The sequence below is a fragment of the Orbicella franksi genome, chromosome 14 (genome assembly GCF_964199315.1).
Source record: "Orbicella franksi chromosome 14, jaOrbFran1.1, whole genome shotgun sequence".
Taxonomy (NCBI): domain Eukaryota; kingdom Metazoa; phylum Cnidaria; class Anthozoa; order Scleractinia; family Merulinidae; genus Orbicella; species Orbicella franksi.
Window position 1 is genome coordinate 9,004,047 of NC_138158.1, and position 23,575 is coordinate 9,027,621.

General features: G+C 39.3%; 5 protein-coding genes across 5 annotated transcripts; 4 read left to right on the plus strand and 1 right to left on the minus strand.

Annotated features, from left to right (window-relative positions):
* Positions 1-687: 687 nt before the first annotated feature.
* Positions 688-4,966, plus strand: LOC145468745 (uncharacterized). The gene is made up of 5 exons (XM_081452445.1): positions 688-772; positions 834-1,045; positions 1,703-1,765; positions 2,310-2,426; positions 2,586-4,966. Exons 1-5 carry the CDS (start codon positions 688-690, stop codon positions 3,465-3,467), a joined length of 1,359 nt encoding a protein of 452 aa, XP_081308571.1. The 3' UTR covers positions 3,468-4,966.
* A 1,914-nt stretch (positions 4,967-6,880) lies between these two features.
* LOC145468407 (uncharacterized) lies at positions 6,881-9,203 on the plus strand. The gene is made up of 2 exons (XM_081452109.1): positions 6,881-6,971; positions 7,199-9,203. The coding sequence occupies exon 2, from the start codon at positions 7,211-7,213 to the stop codon at positions 8,981-8,983; it is 1,773 nt and encodes a 590-aa protein (XP_081308235.1). The 5' UTR covers positions 6,881-6,971; positions 7,199-7,210; the 3' UTR covers positions 8,984-9,203.
* A 23-nt stretch (positions 9,204-9,226) lies between these two features.
* On the minus strand, positions 9,227-10,827 carry LOC145468408 (uncharacterized). Its single transcript, XM_081452110.1, has one exon. The coding sequence runs from the start codon at positions 10,825-10,827 to the stop codon at positions 9,244-9,246; it is 1,584 nt and encodes a 527-aa protein (XP_081308236.1). The 3' UTR covers positions 9,227-9,243.
* Positions 10,828-13,324: 2,497 nt separating this feature from the next.
* LOC145468746 (U6 snRNA-associated Sm-like protein LSm4) lies at positions 13,325-15,541 on the plus strand. Its single transcript, XM_081452446.1, has 5 exons — positions 13,325-13,357; positions 13,723-13,821; positions 14,166-14,243; positions 14,375-14,438; positions 15,037-15,541. Exons 1-5 carry the CDS (start codon positions 13,325-13,327, stop codon positions 15,192-15,194), a joined length of 432 nt encoding a protein of 143 aa, XP_081308572.1. The 3' UTR covers positions 15,195-15,541.
* A 5,304-nt stretch (positions 15,542-20,845) lies between these two features.
* On the plus strand, positions 20,846-21,910 carry LOC145468748 (uncharacterized). The gene has a single exon (XM_081452448.1). It carries the CDS (start codon positions 20,846-20,848, stop codon positions 21,908-21,910), a length of 1,065 nt encoding a protein of 354 aa, XP_081308574.1.
* The last annotated feature ends 1,665 nt before the right edge of the window (positions 21,911-23,575 follow it).

Genomic DNA, 23,575 nt, shown 5'->3' on the forward strand with positions numbered 1-23,575 from the left:
AATGTACCACGTGCCTTTGGTCTGTTTTTGATGTGTCTATGGAATAACCTCAAGCTATTAAAAATGATAATTATCTATTTTTCTTCTGTTTTTCTTTACCCCTTGTTGTCACTGTATTTGTCAGTACTGTAGTGTACTGTAAGTCGTGTACTAGATATTTTAATTTAAATAGTGTAAATAATTAGAGCAACATAATGTAAATAGAGCTAGTCTTAAGAAACGTCTTACACTCAGGCGACTGATTTTACAATCATCGTTTGCTAAAGTTCTAACTATTTCACTGATGTTCATATTCCGCTCTCGAAGTCGCACAATTTTTGCTTTTTGCTCGTGTGTCAAACGACCCATGATAACGATTTGATCTTAGAGCATAACTAAGCTATGCTTAGAGTTTTAAAAAAAGTCTTAAAACTGACTTAAAAGAAAAGATTACTTGTAACCAATGAGTGGTCAGTAATGTATATAGTCATATTCCATTGAGACCTGAAAAAATATTAGCATTTAAAACAACCAATAGATGACAAGGATTTTCGATCCGTTTTAAACAATAGAGGCTTAAGCTTACGCTATATAAACTGCTTATCCTTACCAGTAGCCCACAGTCAGTCTTACCAACTTGCTCCAATCCAGATTCAATAGACAAAAATGACTTTAAGACAGTTGTGCCGAAACACTCAAATCCCGTCAATGGCACTGTATCATTTCGTTGCTGAAGAGAAAACGGGCATTGCCCCGACCAGACTTGTTGTCGAGAAGGACCGAGTTGCTGTAGGTAACCTTGTTACCGTAAACTGGGAAGGCGACAGAGTTCCAGCCACAATTCTTGCGCTAAGTGGTAAGTAGATTTTACGTCCACTTTGTTTCGAGTTTGTTGACGCTTAATTGCATTAAGTACCTGTGTCTATTTATCCCATCCTTACCTTCTGCTTGTTCATCTTTCACTGCAGATAATTTCAAGGAGCTGAACGAGATAGATCTCGCCTGGTCTAAGGACAATTTAAAGCAGGAATCAAGCACAGAACCGCTCAAGAAAAAACCTCGTTCCGTAAGTAGAGATCTCTGTTATGTCACAGTCAATTACGAATCTAGCGTGTGCTGGATACTTAGTTGTTAAAAAGGAATGCCTGCCTGTTGTTGTGGGCAGTTTTAAATGCATCAAAGTCAATCGAGGGTCTAGCGTCTGCGTACGTACATGTTTCGTAACTCGGCTGTTTCGTTTCTGACACGAAGGAATCATAGATTTTTAGCTACTTAAGCGCACTCCAGTGTAACTTAATTAACAATGTTTGAAATGAGCGCGTGCTCATAGTATATTATTGTTACGTGCTCCACTAGTCAGTTCTGGTACGCGCTCGGATCATACGCTGTTTCAATTCTGACATGTAAGAGTGTTTTTGAAAAGGAAAAAATGCTGCGTGCTTGTGATTCTATTAGTCAGTGTGTATTTTACCTTATTTATCACAACAAATTGAGCGTTTTTAAACAGGAAACAAACAACAGCAACCAAAAAAACCATGTCGCATGTTTGTGATACTAGTAGTCAGTCAGCATTTCGCATCAAATTAATTGTTTTTATACAGAAAACAAACAACAAAGAACAAGTCGTGTGCTTGCAAAAGTCAAAGTTCTTAGTGACTACAAAATCCCTTTGTAATTGTGTTTTTCAATTCGTTAACAAAGTCGTCGTTTTACTTGGTTTTAGGAGAAAAACACTACCGAGGTTGCTAAGGAAAAGACGAAGTCACAAGAGGGCAATAAGAAGCAGGTAACAATTTTCTTATTGACTAAAGAAACTCGTTGACGAACTGCTTTGTAAAGAAGGCGGCCCGCCTTTAATTAAGAGCTATTGTTAAGCGTTATCTCACCTCGACTTTGATTGACACCTCCGTCCCTTAACGAACAACAACATTTTTGACTGATGAAGTGATCCACAAAAATACTTGTTATACATCTAGGTTTAAAGTGAAAAAAAGTCGGAATAGTTAAAATTACGGAAGAATAAGGTGAAGTATAGGGTGGCGAATAGTCCTTCAAAAAAACCTGGCTCGCGCAAATATTTTGGCGGTCTCTTTCACCCTTCTCGCAGTCTCGTTTTTAAGCGTTAACAGTGTGTCTTGCAGTCATAAACCTGTCTGAACGTCTTAGAGAATGATGTCTTCTCGCTCATGCATTTAAAACATTTTTAAGTCTTGGGCTCACTTTCTTTCACCACCCCTAAGTATGAACGTCATCAAACTGCCGTAGCGCCTTAAAGTGACTTATATGTAGCGTATTTTAACCTCAAAAGTTTCGCTCTTTCTGGTTTCTAGGACAAAACCACGTCAGCCAAAAAAACAAAGGCAGCTAAAAAGGACGAATGCCGCGTATTAATTGCCATTGACCCGGCGTCCCCACAAGTCATTTCCGATCAGGAAGAAATCGAGCAGGTAGCTATACAGTCACCTTTTTGTTTTTCTCAAGACTGTTTTCCACTTCCCAATTTGTCTGGAATGTGAAGAACGTTTACTGAAAAATGCGCATAGCCTATGTTTTTCTATTATTACACTCTGTAATTCGATTAATTTTATTATGTGTGTTTTTCGTAGGATGACGAGGTGCAGTTCCATCCTGAATGTACGTCAACTCCTCCTCCTCTAAGTCCTCCAACATCATGGTTGCCCGCAGCTCCGAACCTCCCAGCACAATCTTTCTTAGGGGAACTAATGGACGAGGATCTGCGGGAATTCTCAGATAAGAAAAAACTAAACCGTCTTTTAGACAACCAGGAAGCGACGTTAAAGTTAATGGCAAATTTTATGAGGGAAAACAGGGAACTCAGGGAATTATTTACAAATTTTATGAGGGAAAACAGGGAAAGGAAATGTTGCGGGTGTCATTGCGTCAAGGAAAGGGTTAGGGTTTCGCCAAAACCATGTTCGGGAAGGTTTACTACGATTTCGACTGGGGACTTAAGGGATGGCGCAGTTGGGGACTTTGGGGATGGCGCAGCTGGGGACTTTGGGGATGGCGCAGTTGGGGACTTTGGGGATGGTATGGTTGAGGACTTTGGGGATGTTATGGTTAAGAACAACAGAGCTGACGCAGTTAGGGACTTAAGGGATGATGCAATTGCTTCTGGTAGTTCTAATTCAGTAGGGGATAGTGGGAACATGGAACAATTCGGGGAGGAAGGGGATGGTTTTTTGCAGGAGGCAGTTCAAATCAAAAGTGGGAGCTCTAGCGTGGGGAATTTTGCCAAGAGAATTGTTGAAACTATATTTCAACCTGGGGAACTGGAAGGCCGAAATTGTTCAGGGACAAGGGGGAAAATGTTACTAGATCAAGGGAAGCTGGGTATAGTAAAAAAGTATGTGTTTAAGTTGTATCCTTGCGGACAAGCACAGGAAGATGCGCAATGGCGCAAGTGCATTGTCGCAATAGACGAGTATTTACGTAGGGCAAAGGGAAAAGGTAATAGGCAACAATAAATTTTTGGAAATGTAGGGCTCATGAAAAGGTAGTTAATTAGAAATTAAGTTTGACGAATTGTAGGATTCTATTTGGTTTGAACTACATGTTTTCTCCAAGGAAAAAATTTCTTTATCTGACATTGTCACATGCTTTATCGACTTATTATGTTTTCAAATATATCGTTATACGAAAAATTTGTAGGTTTTTCCTTATTAGTATTGACCTTGAAGGACATTGAACAGCTTGTAGTATGCCTGCTTAGGATTTTTAGTATTATATGTACGCTTGGTTGTAACCAGTAGTAGACTATATCAACAATAATACTAAGTATTACACTTAGTTGTAACCAGTACTAGTATACTGTATAAATTGTAAAAGTAATTAACATGTATAATAATAAGTATTACACTTAGTAGTAATGGTATTCTGTATAAATTGTAATAGTAATAAACATGTATTGCAAAACTGGAGCAACGTTTTATTAATATTTCCCATTTCCCGTTGATTTGCACAGTTTTCGAACTATATTTCTCGGCTACCCCTTTTATATGAAGAGCCCCATTCAACTTGCCGCCTATGGCCTAGCTTGGCGAGAAATACTTCTTTCAAATTTTCTGATCGCCGCTGAATCCTTTCCTTTCAACACGTCTTTCGCGATCACGTGCCTTTGTTATGAAACCACGTGTAGTTAGTCACGTTTTCGATTTGTTATGTAATCAACGTCGCAAACAACAAATATGCCAAGAGATTTTATCAATGGTTGGTGTATTGATTGTGAGCTGTACTTACATTCAAGACTTTTCATCTGTAATGACAACATTTATTAGTACGTTCAAGCTAAGTTTTTTTCATCTGTAATAAAAACAATGAGTTCCAGATCAATGGACTCACGCACAGGCACGAAATGCAAATTCGATGCATCGAGGAATAACTCTGAGTAATCGGAGAAAGTTGAAACTTTATCAAGCGCTTTCCACAACGGATCAGCTTCTTCAATTCTGGCGATAGTACCGATCTTGCGAAATAAGTTTCGTTTCAATTCGCTCGCACGCATGTAACATGGAAATTCAACACGCTAAAAACCTAAAACTACATGTAGGACATTTCACCGACCGGTGCGATGCAATGTTACACAATAGTTCGCTAACGTCTTGGCGTTCGTTTCTTCATACACGTAACTTTTCTCCATAATTCCAGTCCATGAAAGTTCTTCGTTTGTAATGACCGTGTTGAATCTAGCGAAGCAAGTTTCAATCCAAGACCACTTCACGCTGTATTAGCGTGAACTTCACGAATCATACATTGCAACAAACGCGTCGCGAGAAATTAATCGTTTCCTCCCAAGCTAATTGTTGTAATTTATTCCAAAATATACGCTTCATTGGTTCTCGCGAGACGAGAGTCTCGTCTCTCGAGTCGAGACTCTCGTCTCGCGAGTCGAGACTCTCGTCTCTCGAGACGAGACTCTCGTCTCGCGAGACGAGAGACGAGGGGTGGTAACTTACTTTTGAGCGGTACTGTACATACAGGAGGCATGTCTGGCGCTTTTTGTTGTGTGGCAGCTGATCCTCCAGGCAGTTCCCCTCCCTCGCCTTTCCCTCCCTCTTTCTACTGTTTCAACAGTGTGACGGGTGCCTGTTTCTCTTACTGTATGGGGGCTCATGGCTGGGTTGCCAGGATTTCCCAACCATGTGAGCGGTCTTCATCTAGGAGCTGGCTGCCAATAGTGGAAGCTCCTAGATATCTCAGGCACCCAACCTCCATTTTAGCGATGCAGTTGTTAATGGTGTGTATATAAGGAACTACCTAGATCAAGGGGTTAATTACCTGGAGAAAGCAACTTTGCAGTATTCATAGACTATTCACAGTCCCCTATTTTTCCGTGAGATCGTAGATGTTGATTGTTGAGTTTGACGGGCTGCCATCTTGGTCTCTTGATGTGAGTGAAACTGGGGAGAGTTCAAAATGCGCGTGGGTAGGGGTGATGGGGTTAATAATGTGGGGGTGAACTGGTGGAAAAAATGGGGATTTTTTCAGCCCGCCGTGCCCTCCACCACCCCTACCCACAGGCATTTTGTACTCTCCCCAGTTTCGCTTGCATCAAGAGACCAAGGTGGTGGCCTGTCAAATTCAACAATCGACATCTACGATCTCAAAGAGAATTGGGGGACTAGGAACAGTCTACAGTATTCATGTTGCAGCATTTTTATACATTGTTTCTATGGTTATTTTTGGATTATTTTCTTAAGTCCTAGAAATCTTAAATACAGTTCTTAGTGGCAAAATATGAACTGTAGAAAGTTGCTCTTTAATATGCATTGCTAGAAAAGTTTCTGTTGAAAAAAATTAATTTTTTTAAAATTATTTGTTGAAATCAATTTTCAATGTTGCATGTAATAACTTCCACTCAAACATAAACAACAACTGATAAGTCTCTCACTGAAACAGTTTCATTTATTATCAGGCAAACAAGAAGTAAGCAACAACACAGTAAGATCAATGGAGGACTCAGATACAGTTAGATCAGGTCAGTTTGTATTTCTGGTATCAGTAATGTTGTTTGCAAGGGCCTACACTTGTACATATTAAGTTATCTTATTAGTTCTAATTCCATCGGTTAAATTTACAATGCTTATATGTAAGTATACTTACTAGCAGTAAGAAATTGTGAGAAACTCAACTTGTATAAAAATATTTAATAGATAACAACAACAAGAAAAAATGGAAAATCTTTTTTGATATAATCCCCAAAAAATATGGCTGTCAAAACTTTTTTTCCTACAACCTCAACGTTAGAGTCACCTTATCAACAATAACAAGTTCGGATGCCTTTTTAAAAGAACTATTAGAAATCTGGGCAGAAGTTAACTTTGAACATGAAATAACAATGAAAGATCGCTTTCTGGATCAACAACTTTGGCATAATTCCCTAATAAAGATAGCCAACAAAACAGTTTTTTAAAAAAATTGGTTCAGTAAGCGAATAACTTGGGTGAAACATCTTTTAGGACCGGACAACAACTTTCTCATTAAATGATTTCCACTGTAAGTATGAAGTAGACCCTCGCCCTCTCAGCTTCTATTGCCCAATTTCAAACCGAGAGAGACTGGCACTAATTTAATTTTATCTGGACGGAAGTGGCCTTTTGGCTTTTCTTTCGTGACCTTATGACTTGCCTTTTCTCGACAACATGGAAAGCAAATCAAGTAAAAAGACCGCGAAAAAGGAAAGCCAGCCCGAAATTTCCCTTGGAGAAGTTAAAACGAAGGTTATTTCCGAGGATCCATCGAAGTGGAGCGTAGAATGCCTTCAGAAGTGCTTACTTAAACTTGGGCAAAGTGTGTCTGGATCGAAGGAACTCTTGGTCAAGAGAATCGTTAACCTAAAAAAAAACCCACTGATCTTGGATAAGATTACATTAAGGAGAAAGAAATCCTTCAAGTTCAAATCACGGCTCTTAGTACGCAACATTCCGCCACCAGAAGCAACCTGGACATCAGATTCAAGTCATTATCCAAAGGTAATTCATTTTTGTTTTGTTTTGTTTTTTTTTTCACTTTTAATGTTTGCGTGAACAAATGAGTCTTACCTGTTTCTTATTTTGATTTTTTTTTTCTAACCAAGAATTCCCATTGAAAGTAAACTGTTGTAAGTTCTATTTAGACTGGTAATTTGCGAGCTGGGACTCAATGAAGTTTATTTTAAGTATAGCTGTTCAATGTATAATGGGTAGAATTTTTGTTTTAGGTTACAGGTGCCATGATCAAAAATTATCAAGCTCTCAAGCGCCAAGGTAGCCTAGGTCAGTACCGGAAAGCTCTCCGCATGTTCAACAGCAGGAAAGTTAAAACCGTTAAAGTCTGCAAAGAAGGAAGTTCTATTTTCGTAAAAGCACATATATTTAAAAGTTTTACACCTACAAACAATGGAGTAACAAGACCTGCAGTTGTTCTGTTCCAGGATGGTACACCTATTAAGGGCCACTGTGAATGTGCAGTGGGACTTTCAGGGTTATGCTGTCATGTTGTTTGCTTACTGATATATCTGCAACATTGCACCAGCCATGGAGTTAAATTTCTTGCTCTTACTTGCACTCAGAAAATTCAAAAGTGGCACAGAAAGGGTGTAACAAAGCAAACTGAGCTGTGTCATGTACCTCTGTCCCAACTCCGAAATGTGCGATCATCCAGAAAGACACTGGACAGTTCACGCCCAAAAAGAAAGTTGAATGTTTCAAATGACCAAGCCTTGTCAGATGAGTCATTGGAGAAAAATGATTGGTTGAAACGTGATATCGATGGAATGGTATCTAGAATCAGAAATGGGATTCAAGAAACTAAGGTTAACATTGAGAGCCATATCTATGACCAGCTAAAGAAATATGATGTGAAATCTGGGCTTTTTGAGCAGCTGCATTACAATTATAATTACAGATTAAAACAAGCCCTTCAAGATCACAACTATGCAAAGGACTCCTTTCATGATGAGCAAGTGCTAAAGCCAAGATTTTCTGCGAATGATTGTGATGTTTGGCATGCACCTTTGCTATTGACTGATAACATTGTTGAAGATCCAAACACTGAAGATGATCAGCTTGTCACAGGAATGTTAGCCCCAGCTGAGGATCAACATGCCCCTGGTGCTTCAGTGGCAAAGAATCAAACTATGTATGAACATGAAACAGTACATTTGTATGTTAAGCAGTTAGAAGGTATTGTTGAGGCTGCTAAGGGTAATCTTGTTAGTGAGGGGGACAAAAATACCAAAGTTCTGTCCATATCAGTTCCTCCCTTGAAACCAGTTTATGCATTTGGTTTTAATTACCATGAAGTCAAACAAAATACCCAAGAATGGTTTCATCTCCGTATTGGAAAAGTAACCTGCAGTATAATAGGTAATCTGATTGGACTTGCTGGAGAGAAAGAGCACTTGCATTATTTATTATGTGTCAAAAACAAAATAGATCCTAATAAAGTTAACCCAAAGAAATTTGCTAGTTTTACCAGAGGTAGACAGTTTGAGGGTGAAGCTGTTGAAGCTTTTGTAACAGCAACAAAACTGCCAGTCACTTTATGTGGTTTTTTTGCCCACCCAAGTGATATTAACTATGGGGGAAGCCCAGATGGTGTTGGCCTGGGTTTTTTATTGGAAGTTAAAACAAGGGTGGCAGGGAGTGAGGGACCTCTCATCGCTATAACAGCTAACCATCTTCTCCAGACAAATTACCAGATGGCAATCACTGGAGCAACTATTGTGTTTTTGCAATCCTATCATCCTGAAACAAAAAGCTTCAATCTATTTTTAATACAGAAAAACAACTTGCTTCTCACTGTTACAAAAACCATCATTGATCACATGATCACTGAAAGTATTATCTGTGAATGGCCTCATGAAGAGAACAAACTCCTTAAAAAGCTGGGTGAGCTGAATGTTGGCAGGGTGCCAACCTTTCAAAGCACAAAACCATTGAGATCATGGGTAAAAGAAGAAGCCAAAAAAGTAATGAAAATCGACATAAACTCTTCAGATTAATAATCTCAAATTTGTCTTAAAAATAGCTGTGAAGGACATAAGCAAGCTGACAGAGATTATTGTTGGGTTACAAACATGAGCTCTTATTTGTTCTCTGACCATCTGCAGCTCATTTGCATTATGCTACAAATATAGTACTTGTACAAAATGTTAATTTAGAAATCAAATATTAAAACTGTAAAGTGTTTTCTGTTTATGAAGATAGCATGTCTTGTAACAATGCCTGTTAGCATGATATCGAGTTGTATTTAAATGTCATTTTACTGCACTTTGCTGTCTTGTGTTTCCTTGGGACCAACAGGTTTCTTAGTCAAGTTAACAATGTGTGCCAGTGCAATCCAACAAATTCCAAGAAGGTCAACTCTCCCTGAAGGCCAGCATTTGTTCAAGATTGACCAGTCACGAATTCTGCCAATTGCATTTTCATTATAAATGCGAAGGGTTGCAATATCAAAATTTAGATTTATGTCATTTTCATCATACTGACAATTGTTCTTCAATGGTGGCCTGTTGTGATGTACTCCCATTTCATGACATAAATCACTAATTGCAAAGCCCTTATCAGTCATAACCACCTTTCCCTTAGGACAGTAGTCTATAACTCCAAGTTGTTCAGTGAGTTGTTCATCTGAGATTGACCCAGGAAAAGCATCAGAGCATTTGCATAAAGCACCATGAGGAAAAATCCACACAGATACTTTACCAGTTGTGTGATTTTTGTAATGGCTGAAGGTGAGGTTATTCAACTCAAAATTCTCCGATTGAGCAATCCAGGTCTCTGTGTTGTCCCCAAGAATTCCACAGTCAGCATACCCTGCATCAACAAAAACTCTAGGGAGGAAAGCTTCTATAAAGCCAGGCAATGGCTTCAGATTAACTTCGTCTAGCACACAGCGAAGGAAAACCATCCAAGCAACAAACACTCTTGAAATAGTTGAGGAACTTCCACCTACTAACTTGGCCATAATGACTAGATCCACTGCATGTCTTACCACAGTCAGTGTGACAAGGAGTTCTGTTCTGTTGTCAAGAAGTTTATTATGTGAATCTAATTTTTCCAAAGTTTGAACACAGTCAGGATACAAAATCAGATGTAAGAAAGGAATCACACATGCAAAAAGACAGTCAAATTCATTCACAGTGAGTCCACACATGTCAAAGAATTCCTTTTCCCTGTTCTTCAAGCAGTCATAGGTGAATCTTCTCTTATTAAGGTCGAATTTCATTTCTTTTATTTTCTTTTCGAAAGAATCTATCTCAAACTTCATTTTGTCTTGTAAGGCTATCATTTCCGTTTGAAGCTTTCTTAGCTCTTGTTGCAATTTGTCAATACAACTATTTTTCTGCTCGAGTTCTTTAGTTAAACTCTCAACCTGGCATTTTAAGCTGGAATTCTCAGCTTCCAGTTTCTCTGATAAAATTTTCCTTTTCTTAACAGGGCGTGAAGGAAGCGGCGTCCTACTTGCAGGGGCTTTCCTCGGAGTACTCCTCACGGTATTGGCATTCGACGAAGCAAGAACCGTTTTTGTACAGTCAATCTTCCTTTTGAATTCCCTAGATGGTTTTTGGGAGTACTCTTTTTCCAGATTAGCAGCATATTCTTTTGTACAAATTATGTCTGGCAATTGATTCTTGTTCTTCTCTCGTTTCCCCGAGCTCCAGTGAGCGCTACATATAACATGTTTTCTCCAGTTAATATTTTCGTTCATAAGAACTTTCCTATATCCTTTTTGAAGCTCAGGATCGCTGGGCAAAGTGTAGTACGTTATTCCTTTAGTTCTGTAATTATTCGTACACAAAGAACTGGCACAATTCCAATGCCAAGTTTTCGTGTAAGTCGCCATCTCTATGCCATCAAACTGAAGTGCACTTCCATCCGGCAAAACCGATAACTTGTGCCAGGCTCCCACGGTATGAAATCAGGCAATGGATTAATATCGGCTGTAAAGTGATGAATTCTCTTCAGACTGATTCTAATTTTGAAGATTTACAGAACACCAACCACGAATATGAGCCACTTACAACAAGAATTTTACAAGTCAAAAAAGCAACTACATGTACATTAATATATAAAAAAACTGATTAGTAACAAGAGTTTAACCCCAGAGTCAAGTCAAAAGAAGTGGCTGGAGGATTGTGTCCTACCAATGAATGAGAACATAAATTGGACTCTGCCTACATGTATCTTTTAGCTAAAAAATGCACAAAGAGCACTAAGCTGGTAGAGTTTCAGTTTAAATTCCTACATAGACGTGTACCAACCAATAACTTCTTATTTAGAATAGGTCTACGGGGCGATGAAAATTGCAGTTTTTGTCACACCTCCTCTGAGTCAATAATTCATCTTTTTCGGTCACGCCACAAAACGTCTCACTTTTGGAATAAACTTACTGAATGGCTGAAAAACTTTAATTTACTTCCTAGAGATTATGCTTTGACAAATATTACTGCTTTGGGTCTGAGGCCAGATATCTCTCAATTGGTGCTTCTTGTCAATTACTGGTACTACTTTCTCTTAGCACAATATCACATATGGCTTGCTAAAACAAAAGACGATCATCCAAATCTTACGCATTTCTTATGCACACTAAAATCACAATATGAAATAGAAACAAAATGTGGAGACACAAAGAAATGGAAAGCTCTCACAGGATATACAAGGAGTTAATTAATATTTTAGATTATATTTTCTATACCTATCTGTATTTATCTCCTACCTGTTAGGCTATTTCTAGTGTCCCGTCAGGTGCATAACTCATTTTACCTATAATGTACCACAGGCTTTTGGTCTGTTTTTGATGTTTCTATAGAACAAGCTCAAGCTGTTAAAAATGATAATTATCTATTTTTCTTCTTTTTTTCTTTACCCCTTGTCGTCACTGTATTTGTCAGTACTGTAGTGTACTGTAAGTCGTGTACTAGATATTTTAATTTAAATAGTGTAAATAATTAGAGCAACATAATGTAAATAGAGCTAGTGGCAGTGTAAGTAGTCTAACTAGTGTACTGTTTGTAATTATATTGTAAGCATTGTATTCCCTTGTGTTATTGCAAATAAAAAAAAAGGGAAAAAAAAACACTCGTACTAACATGTATCTCTTATCAGGGCAAACAAGAAACAATGAAAAAAATATCAGTGGAGGAAGTGAAATACATCAAACACAGCAGGTCAGTCAATGTTTTTCTTTATATGTCATGGACAAGTGTATCACTATTATTTTAGTCACCTTGAGGAACAGGTACACAGTGTACATGGGTGGACATGTCCCATAATAGGATGAAATTCAGCCTTGAGAATTATCCAACAGAGTGCAGTTTTTGACAGGATTGATGCTAAGTTCAATGATAGTTGTTGATGTCAAGATTATTTGGGAGCATCCATGCTCTTTTTTTTTGATTGCACAAAAAGAGTTCTTTGGCTTTTTTTTCCCCCAAGGATTTGTCAACTAAAAGTGGTGCTTCTTCTCCTTGTAACAACAAGTAATTAAAGCTGTTGATCTTTTCAATTGTCAAAAAAGTTCTAGTTTCTTTAAAAGTATTGACCTTCATAAACTAAACATAGCCTGCATAGCAAGTGTTTCTAAGCCAGACCATGGAAAAATAATTCATGAAGCAGAGGGTGGTGGGGTGAGGGAGGGAATGCAAATACCCACAAACCCCATGATTCTGAAAAACACCCACTGAATTCGGTCAGTTTAGGCGTTTTTGTTTTGTTTTTTATTATAACGAGGATGCGTTTTAAACAGGTTTTAAAACAGGTCTTTTTGTATGCGACTGTTAAACCCTGTCTTTCTTAAGCTCGAAATATTAATTCTCCTTACTAGTCACATAAACTCCCTTTAATGCCAGTTCTGAGAATTTTACTCTCCACCAAATGTACTCAAAACTAGCAGTTAGTGAACGAATAAGACTTACTACAGGTACATGTGGCTTTTGGCTCGCATTATGAAGAATGACTCATTGACAAGTGTTATTAGGAATTCGAGGATTAAAATCTGTTCTGCAAATTTTTGATATAATTAAAGGGGTGCATGGAAAAAGGCCCTAAGTGACTCTTGATCTCATGTCAAATTCTCCTTTTCTGTACAAGGAAGTGAAAAGCAATTTGCTAGGAGAATTTTGCAGTCTATCGGATGTAACTTAGGGTCATTTTCCGTGTGCCCTTTCAATTGTGAAGAGCATGCAGTGATTCTGAGTGATTGTGCTGAAAAACTTGTAAAACAAGATATGGACTATAAATGATCTTAAAAGCTGTGGATCAGTGCATATACTTGTACAATACAATGGAGTGACATTCATTTTGTGTCTGTGTTTCTCTTGGGCATACATTTCAATGACATTATGTCAGGCATTACAAGGTGTGGTGGCCTCATGGTTAGTGCAATCAACTCCACATGAAGCAGTCCGGGTGCGAGCCCTAGCCGGAAACATTGTGTTCTGTTCTTGTGAAAGGCACTTTACTTTCACAGTGCCTCTCTTCACCCAGGTGTATAAATGCACACAGGTGAATTTAATGCTGGGGTAGCCCTGGGGTGGTCTAGCATCCCATGCAGGGGGGAATAGAAATACTCCTAGTCACTTCATGCCACAGAAACCAGGATAAGCTTTGGCCTAATGGGCCACTTGGCTCATATGCAAACTTTACTATGTCTGAGGCACCTATACTAATCACAGACTTTATTTTCTGATATATGAATGTACAATTTTGACAATGGCAGAACTTTTCTTATTTTTCACAGCTGGTAGAGCTAAAGAATGGAGAGACATATAATGGACATCTTGTAAGCTGTGACAACTGGATGAACATAAATCTAAGAGAAGTCATTTGTACTTCCAGAGTAAGTTTCTTCTTCAGCAGCTGCAGTTGCTACCCTTGTCGGTATTTAAATTATGTGTATCCTTGCAAATATTCGCTGAAATGTCATTGCATACATTAAGTGCAATTTTGCAGGAGTTTCATTAAGGGCCAGGCACAGGGCAAATTGACCAGCTATGAGGATGATTTTGCCGACCTGGTTTGACCATCTAGCGGAAAGTTTTTCTTATAAAGAAGTTCAATTCCAAACATATTGCCCACCTGTGAAAACCAGTTGCCCTCTTGCTGAAAACGTTTTATGAAACCCCTTTTGTCATCCTTTGATCGCTTTTTGTTAAATAGATGACCTCTGTTTTCTCCTTTCAGGATGGAGACAGGTTTTGGAAGATACCTGAATGTTATGTCAGGGGTAGCAACATAAAATATCTTGGGATTCCAGATGAGGTATGAATAGATTAATGAATAGAATCATCATCCTTTGCTTTTGGGTATCGCTGATGTTGAAAGGTTTTGGCCTTGACATCATAACCAAAATCTGCTTAGCGAAGCTAACATCTTTGGTATCTTGCATGTAGGTTATTGACATGGTGAAAGACGAAATGATAAAACAAGGAAGAAGCAGAGGCACAGGAAGACCAGGTATGACAAAATACCGGACACCTGCATTTTAAACCCTTACTTTGCTTCCAAAGAAGGTCAAAGGGCAAATATAACATGAAACTACATGTTCTGCTAAATAGCTTTCATTTTACTCTAGTGGTCACACTTTAGCCAAGGGTTTTATCCACAAACTTAAATGACACAATTAAACCACCTTGTACAGCATAGTAAACAGTACCACATGAAAGTACTGCTCAAAGCTTTCATATGAATGGTCACACACTAGGGTTTCATCCACAGACTTAAACGTTAGAACAACCTTGTTCACCACAAACAGTTCCACATGAAAGTTCTGCTCAATAGCTTTCACTTGAATGGTCACACACTAGGGTCTCATCCACAGACTTTTAAGTTTAAAAACATTAGAACCATCTTGTACAATGTAAAAACAGTGCCATGTGAATGTACTGCTCAATAGCTTTCATTTGAATGGTTACCCTATGGTTTTGTATATTATGAGTCTACAAAAAAGCTACAGAAGGCAGTCCTATGAAGATAGCATGGGTTAAAAAATCCCGTATGTTCTGATTCCATACAAGTGCTAGTTTTCATAGGTTTAAATTTGTTTCATCATTAGGGCGTGGTGGTCGTGGCGGAGGCGGAGGCCGAGGAGGTCATAGTGGAGGAGGTGGTGGTGGAGGGGGCAGAGGAGGCTCATTCGGTGGACGAGGGGGTGGAAGAGGGGGTGGAGGAGGGGGCCAGAAGAGAAACAGAGATGATAGTGCTGGAAAGTAACTTAACACATCAGTGATGTAAATAGCTTTGTTATATACATGTGTAACCTCAAGGTCAAAATACAGAAACTGTGTAAGCCTTGTCGTCTGTTGACTCAAGCCACACGGCACAGGAGCCTTGCAGAGTCTGATTACTCTGCTAAAAACGTCTGGGTAACAAGCTCAACAGTGCTGTTAGAGGTGACAGTTGAACTGACCAAACACTGAACTGTCAATAAAACATACATGTTCAAAGTCCTGTAAGACTGGTATACATGTGTGTTCCTGACAGTTTCCTTTTATTCTGTGAGTGAAGTGATTTTTATTTGCTAAATAGACATTAACATGAAGGTTCGCATGAGTTCGACGTACAGATAATGTTAGATAGCACCTTTCCTTCATTATAATTGCAAAACTCTTATAAACAAATTTGGATATAAGAATATATATGTGTAAGATTCTCGAATGAATATACTTTTTGCTATGTCGTTTGTGTCGCATTTAGAAAGTTTATAGAGTAGTGCGAGGCTGTTAAAAGTCCCAACTAAGGTAGGACTCCTTATATAACTGGATGACCGGCTTGGGTAAAAAGTGTCCGGGGGCCCCTTTCTCGAAAGTCCCGGTAACTTTACTCATCCGAAGCCATGTTTTCAACAAATTGACGGCAGTTTTTTGTGTGTCTGTCCTGTTATTGATCATGAATTTCGTCATAACATTGTTAAAGTACTGTAGCTGTGAATCCATGAGGGAATAGCCCAGTGGATTCGCAGACTACTTTGACAATGTTATGACGAAATTCATTGTCAATAACAGGACAGATGCATTAAAAGCTGACATCAATTTGTTTTTTACGAGAACAAATTGTCAAATTGTCCACTCTCGCTCGTTGATGCATCGCATAGATGATAAATTCATGTGTCTGTCCGCTTAATGACAATAAAAATTAGCCAATGAACGCACCAGAATTTTTGTAGTTATCGTAAAATAACCCACTGACTCCCGTGCCGCCTGTAACCGGCCATGACGAGCGTTGGCCTTTGTTCCACTTCTGACGTTATCACCTTTGACCAAAATTGGCATCACTTATACTCCTTTGTGAAATATTTTTTAACTCGAGAGGATGATGAGATGAGGGAGGGGAGGGTGGAGGGGGTTAATGAAGGCATGGCCCCTCATCTAATGGTTATTATAAGCTTCTCCCAGTTGCCATTTACAACCTGGTCCAAATGTTTCTGTTTCTGTCTTACAACTTAGCTAAAGACCGTAGGCATCGATTTTCATTTTGAGGAAAAACAAAATCTATTTATGAGCTGTGCATTGAATCAAACCAGCAAAGAGATTGGACAGGAAGCCGACTCCTCAGGCCCAGTCCACACTACACCGGAGAAATTTGAAAATGCAGCTTTATTTCTACGGTTAGTCCTACCGTCCACACTAATCCGTCACGAAAACGGAGCTTTTCGAAAACGCTCTTCAAACCGGAGGAAAATGAAAACGACGCCTTCTCATCAGTTCGTGTGGACGGAAAACAATTCGAAAACGGAGCATTTTGAAAAACGACAGCGTCACGGTAATCGTGATTTTCCTGAACGAGTAAATCTAAAATGGCGGGTGATTGTTGCGTTTTTAAACTCCTCCGGCGTAGTGTGGACGGAAAACATTTGCTGCGTTCTCAAAGTGAAACCTCCGTTATCAAATTCCTCCGGTGTATAGTATGGACAGGGCCTTAGCATAGGCTTGCCAAAAGACCTTAAGACTTTGAGGACATTCTCCATCGCTCACTGAAAGTTTACTTACATTGGTCAGCTAGAAAGGTCCGTGTTACTGAGGCAACAAGGGATCATATTCATGACTGGTTTTTAGGATGGGCCTATAACCTTGGAAAAACAAAAAGAAGAAAGAAAACTCTGCAATTTAACTGAATGTATTAAAGGAGCTATGTCACGGTTTGCGCATTTTCAAAAGTTTAGCCTAAGTTTTTTGAGTTCGTCTGTTGTATAATCCGTGTCAATCTTCTCCATCCTTAGCCATCCTTATTTCTTTATGGTTTATTATTGTCTTTTCAGTCTTTTTCTATCTTTGTAAATTATTATTCTCAGGTTTTCTTAAATTTAAAGTTAATTTTGCATGACGCCAAAATAACTGACACAAAATGTATTTTCCGCTGGTATGTAAGCAATTCTTTCCAGGAGTTTCTGTGGCACCTTTTGATTGGCTATTGCATACCATATATTCACTAGCACGAGGTGCTTCTTTCTCTCTCGCGCGCTTCAGTTGCCGACGTGTTTGCCCTTCGTTTTACTCGCTGTAACGTCCGACTCGGAATCTAACGTTGAGAGAAGGAAAGAGAAAGAAACACCAGAGAATCCTAAACCTCCAAGTTCAGAGCTGATGGACGAAGTATTTCCTTATTCAAGGGATACCTTAACACACAACTCGAAGCCCAGGGAAAGCTGATAGAAGATCAGTCGGAAATAGAGAGGTCCGCCTCAGAATTTAAATTCAAGGGTAATAGAAAGCAGGTTGAGGTGAACGCCAAACTAGAAAACCTTCTTTCCCGAATAAAGACCAGTGCTGACGACCCTGCTCAAGTACATAGTTTGTCTCAGGAAGCACAACAAATCATTCAAAAGAGGCAGAAGATAATAAAGATTGCTGATCGCAGCAAAGACCGCTGGCTAGTGGTTCAAGAATATGAGTCGGATGACATTGCCTCAAACTCCGGAGACGAAAATCGCCTCAGGAAGGCGAAGAATGCTGCGGACAAAAAGAGGAAGGATTCCGACAAGTCTAAGCCGGGTACTTCTACGCGCATTAAGTCTGACGGTGATAATCAGCTTTTTCGCGGTAAAATTTTTCCTTTCTCTGTTTCATTTTGTTATTTCTCATGAGGTTGGAATGCCTGAGCATCCAACCATCAAACAGTGTTGGTTGTTTTGAATGTACTGCATGTAAGAGGAAAGTAATTTACGTTAGTTTGAGCAGAGCGAATTAGAACGTAAATACCGTGACTGAGCTCCTTTAACCCTTAAAACTGACAGAAAAAGAACCTAATGTCTGGATTGGAACAAGAGGGCAGAGGGGCTACAATAGTTCCACAGAATTAGGGGCTTAAAGTTATTTTCAACGAGAAACAGTCAGGGCAGAAGATAGAAGATCCCACCCGTCGCTTGCAAGGGTAATTGCTGGTGAGCCTTAGCGAGACAGCAGCCTATTCTTGCCAATAGCGGGAAAAATTCAAAATTTTTGTCGGATGTAAGATTGCAAGCATGCGCAGTCGGTTGTTTTTTATTATACAGGGTATCGAAGATCATTGTCTATCAGGTGGACTGGGTACTAGCGAGGGTTCAAGTGGCGGCCATATTGCTACAAGTTGCACCTTGCACTGTGTCATTGTCGTTTTTTCTTTTTTGAATAATATTTGGGCAGCTTTCCGTCGCGAGTTGGTTGTTTAGTTTTCAAGGGAAGTTATTTTTCATTTCTAAATTGCTCTGTCGTGCAGTTTATTGTTACTTTTCTCCCTTTCATCGCAAGTTAACTCAGGGTTCCTATGAAAAACCTGGAAAGTCATGGAATTTTTATATAATTTCATTTTCAGGAATGGGAAGTCCTGACAATGAAGTTTGGGTCATGGAAAGTCGTGGAAAAGCAATAAAATTGCTGAGAATGAACAGGCCAAAAAATATCAAAAGTTTGAAAAACAGCAGACAAGTCAGGAAACCAGTTAATTCCAGAAAAACAATTAACACTAGGATGCATTTTGTGCGTCATAATGTGGGAAAATACCTTAAATAATAGACTGTTTTGACAATACTCTGAGAACAACTGCTTAACATAAATCAGGGAAAACTCGGAAAGATCATGGAAAAGGTCAAGGAAAGTTCTCCACCATACACATTTTGGATTTATAACATTTTTTCACGTCAACAAGAATTTTCTAATCGTTGCTGTATTTGATAATGTCTTTTGAAAATATTCTTTCTAGATGAATGAGTCAGAGGTAAAGTTATACTATTTTCTCTCCTACTGGAACCTCGTAAGCACATGCAAGTTTGAATTCTGGTCTTATACAGAAACACAATTCACAGGATGTGTCTGCACTCAGTTTTCATCAAACCTATACTGCATCGAAAACTAATTTTCTTTCATGCACAAGTACGGAGATAAGATAGAAGCCCCATTTACACGCGCTAAAACATCAGCACGGCACGGCACATAATTGGCAACATGCTGCCTATTTTCGGGCACGGCACTCCAAATTCTCCTCGTGTAAACGTAACGGTTCCAAATGAAATGTGGCACCAGTACCTAAAATTGTTGGGGTGCAGAGTCTACCTCTTGGAGGCACGGGTAATTGATGCACCGTGCAGAGATTTACGTTTGTGTAAATGCTCTCCCGTGAGGTTCCAGGCCTTTTTGTCATAAATCCATCCCTGGCGCATGCTTAACTCTCACAAAAGTGGCAGCAGAAGAGATGCAAACACTTTCCCGTTCGGGAAAAGCGGTGGAATGAGATGGCCCAACGAGGCCACACGCTTAGCACTAGCAGCTCGGCGTATTATGGTCTCTCGCTTCGTTATTTCACCGTCGATCTCGTTCAAAATAAATTGAAATGTTTCTCTAGTAATTCGGAAATTTTCAACAAGTACCAATCTCATAACGCACAGGACGGGCCTGTTTTTTGTTTTGTTTTGTTTTTTTTAATTCAAAGTCCAGAGGGATAACTTAAAACTGTAAGCAATATAAATCTCAGCTCGAGTCCAATTCTGTAGACTACTTTTCAACTATGTTAGGTTCTTGAAAAAAATAAATAAATAACTGTAGCGTCGGCTGTACTTAAAACGGTAGTGTCATAAATTATGTAATTGACTTCATAATGTGCGCGATGTACTTCTGAGATTTACACAATAAAGAAAACAGGTGCCTTGACCATCGTGATACTACGTCGTTGCAATAGTTGTAACATTGGTGCCGGGACTATTAAAGCCAGAGTGTCATCAGAAGCATTGAGTCTAAATGACTGTCTACACACAGGTGCAAATCTAAGGCAGGATCTAACTGGCATCCTATTAAAGTTCAGGACCCACAGAATAGCCTTCACAGCAGATATAGAAAAAGCTTTCCTACAAAGCGAACTAAATAACCAAGATAGGAACGCTACTAGATTCTTATTGCTGAAAGACATAAACAAATCTGTTAACAGTGCGGACAATCTGGAAGCTTACAGATTTTGCCGCGTTCTATTTGGAGCAGCGCCCTCACCCTTTCTACTAAATGCAACAATACGATATCACAGTTAACTTTCCAATTTAAGCAACTGGAAAGAAGAAGCCTGAAAAAAAAATCAGGGCTTCAACGGGATTCGAACCCGTGACCTCCGCGATACCGGTGCGATGCTCTACCAACTGAGCTACGAAGCTACACATTGGGAGCGAGGTCAATTAATTGAGTTCATATCTTCCCGTGAGGAGTGAAATGATGTAAAGTTTATATGAAATATTTCATATATGAACTGCGGTTATAGGTGAAAGTGACGATCATTCTTCGACGACGATCATTCTTCACTTTCACCTATAACCGCAGTTCATATATGAAATATTTCATATAAACTTTACAATACGATATCACCTCAACGAAAAAGGTAACTGGATAACGAAGGAGCCAACAGAGAACATGTATATGGACAATGTGGTCACAGGAACTAACTGCGACGATAAAGCTTTAGAATATTATTCTTTGTCGCACAGTTATCTACAAGAAGCAGGCATGAATCTACGACAATGGACCTCTAACTCAACCGCTTTAAATCGCAGAGCAAAAGAAGATAATGCACATGCAGCTCAAACGACAAAAATCCTAGGATTCGCGTGGAACTCAACAAATTACATGCTATCTCTTTCACTCAAAAAAATGATCAGGAAATCAGAAGCTACCACAAAACTTACCAAGAGATCCACGATCAGTTTTGCGTCAAAATTGTTTGACCCCCAGGGATATGTTGAACCCATTACAGTTAAAGCAAAGATCATGATCCAGGATCTAGGGAAACAAAACTTAAGCTGGGATGAGGATTTTCCAAGCGAACATAAGGACCAATGGCTAAACTGGATCAGCGATATCAGCAATTTGACGTCGATTGAAATACCCAGACCATACTTCCTCACAAGCATTTCTACAAGACAACTTCATATATTCTGCGACAGCAGCCAACTAGCTTACGGAGCAGTAGCTTACCTAAGAGGAATGTCAGGAGCTGAAATATACACTGCGTTCACAATGGCTAAAACCAGAGTTGCACCTATTAAAACACAGACCCTTCCACGACTGGAACTGTTAGCAGCACTCTTAGGAGAGCAATTGTCTGTATATCTAACCAAGACACTACAGCTCGCAAAAACCAAATGCGAAGTCACATACTGGAGTGATTCCCAGATAGTGTTATCTTGGATATTGTCTACTAAACAATTACCACAATTTTTTCGTACGCGAGTCCACAAGATAAAAGAAATAACATCATCGAACACATGGAGATTTTGCCCAACATCGATGAATCCAGCCGACTTGCTGACTCGGGGGCTTGATACCAAAATGTTCAACGACAGGAAACATCTATGGTTTCAAGGACCTCCATGGCTGAGAGAGCCAGAAGACACATGGCCTCCACAACCCGGAACATCTGTCAATCCACGCAGAGTACGAGAGCCCACAAATGGCAGTTACAATTATGGCAGATATTGAAGAAAATCCTAACGTACTGAACATCATTGACTTAACGAAATACAGCACTCTAATACGTGTAGTCAGAGTCACTGCCCTTCTTGTCCTCTTTGCAAGAAAGTGGAAAACACCTGAAGTGTATAATGATAACATCCCTACCACAAACGAAATGCTGGAAGCAAGAAATTTGTTACCAAAAGCAACTCAACAAATGACTCACAAACAAGAAATATCATACCTAAAGAACAGCGATAAATTCAAAGAACCTGCCATCGTACGACAACTCAACCTTTATCTTGACGATGAAGACCTAATTCGCTGTCGTGGAAGGTTACAGTACACAAATCTACCCCATGATACAAAGTTCCCCATCCTCATGCCAAAAGATAATTACTTGACTACGTTCATCGTCTAATCTATGCACAAGACGGTTATTCATGGTGGAGTTTGTGAAACATTAACTCACATCAGACAAACATATTGAATACCGCAAGTTCGACAGTTGGTTAAAAGAATCATCTCCAAGTGTGTGATATGCAGAAAAATCTAAGGACCACCATTTCGATCTGTACCCACACCACCTTTACCGAAATCAAGAGTTCTGCAATCACATTTCAATTTACAGGCGTCGATTACGCAGGTCCCGGTCTTTATGTTCGCGATCAAGGAAATCACACTTCATCTAAAGTTTATATTTGTCTATTCACTTGTGCCGCAGTACGAGCGTTACACCTCGAGTTAGTGGAAGATCAGACAAGCCAGGCCTTTCTTAGGGCATTCGGAAGATTTATCAGTCAACGAGGAGTTCCCGAATGTATTATTTCCGACAATGCAAAAACCTTCAAAGCTGGAACTCAAGAACTCCAAACGATGAAAACCCAAGTCCTCAAGCCAAATACATCACAACAGTTCCTCGCCAACCATAACATCACATGGAAATTCATAACAGAACGAGCCCCATGGTGGGGAGGATTCTACGAAAGACGTGTTGGACTAGCGAAAAGATGTCTCAAAAAAACTATAGGCAAAGCCTATCTGAACATGATTGAACTAAATACAATACTCATTGAGGTAGAGGCAGTGTTAAACACCCGTCCCTTAACATGTCCTTACGTGGAAATGCCACTGCAAATTCCCATTATTATTATTATTATTATTATTATTATTATTATTATTATTATTATTAAAGATGCCTCTCCTTTGACCCCATCACATTTCTTATGTGGACACCATCTTCTGACATTACCAGACACAAGAGTTAGCGTCAAAGAATCAGATCCAGACTATATCCCAACTGATATTTCGACAAAAGAGCTAACGAAGAGAGCAAAATATCATGAGATAGTGATACAGGCCTTCTGGACACGATGGCAAAAGGAATATCTGACAAGTCTGCGTGAATACAACTCTTACCAAAAGAAAGCACCAAACAAGACAGCAGTTGCTATAGGAGACGTTGTTCTCATACATGATAATGTACCACGTAATCAGTGGAAAATAGTTGTCGTTACTGATTTACAAAAAGGGAAAGACGGATTAGTAAGATCTGTATCTTAAAGAATAAGTCCTGGTAGTGAACTATTAAGACCTATAGAGAAGCTTTATCCATGGGAAGTGTCGAGCGAGAACAATGCGCAAGGTATTGAAAAGGAAGACAAAGAAGATATAGCCGATAAACAACATCCC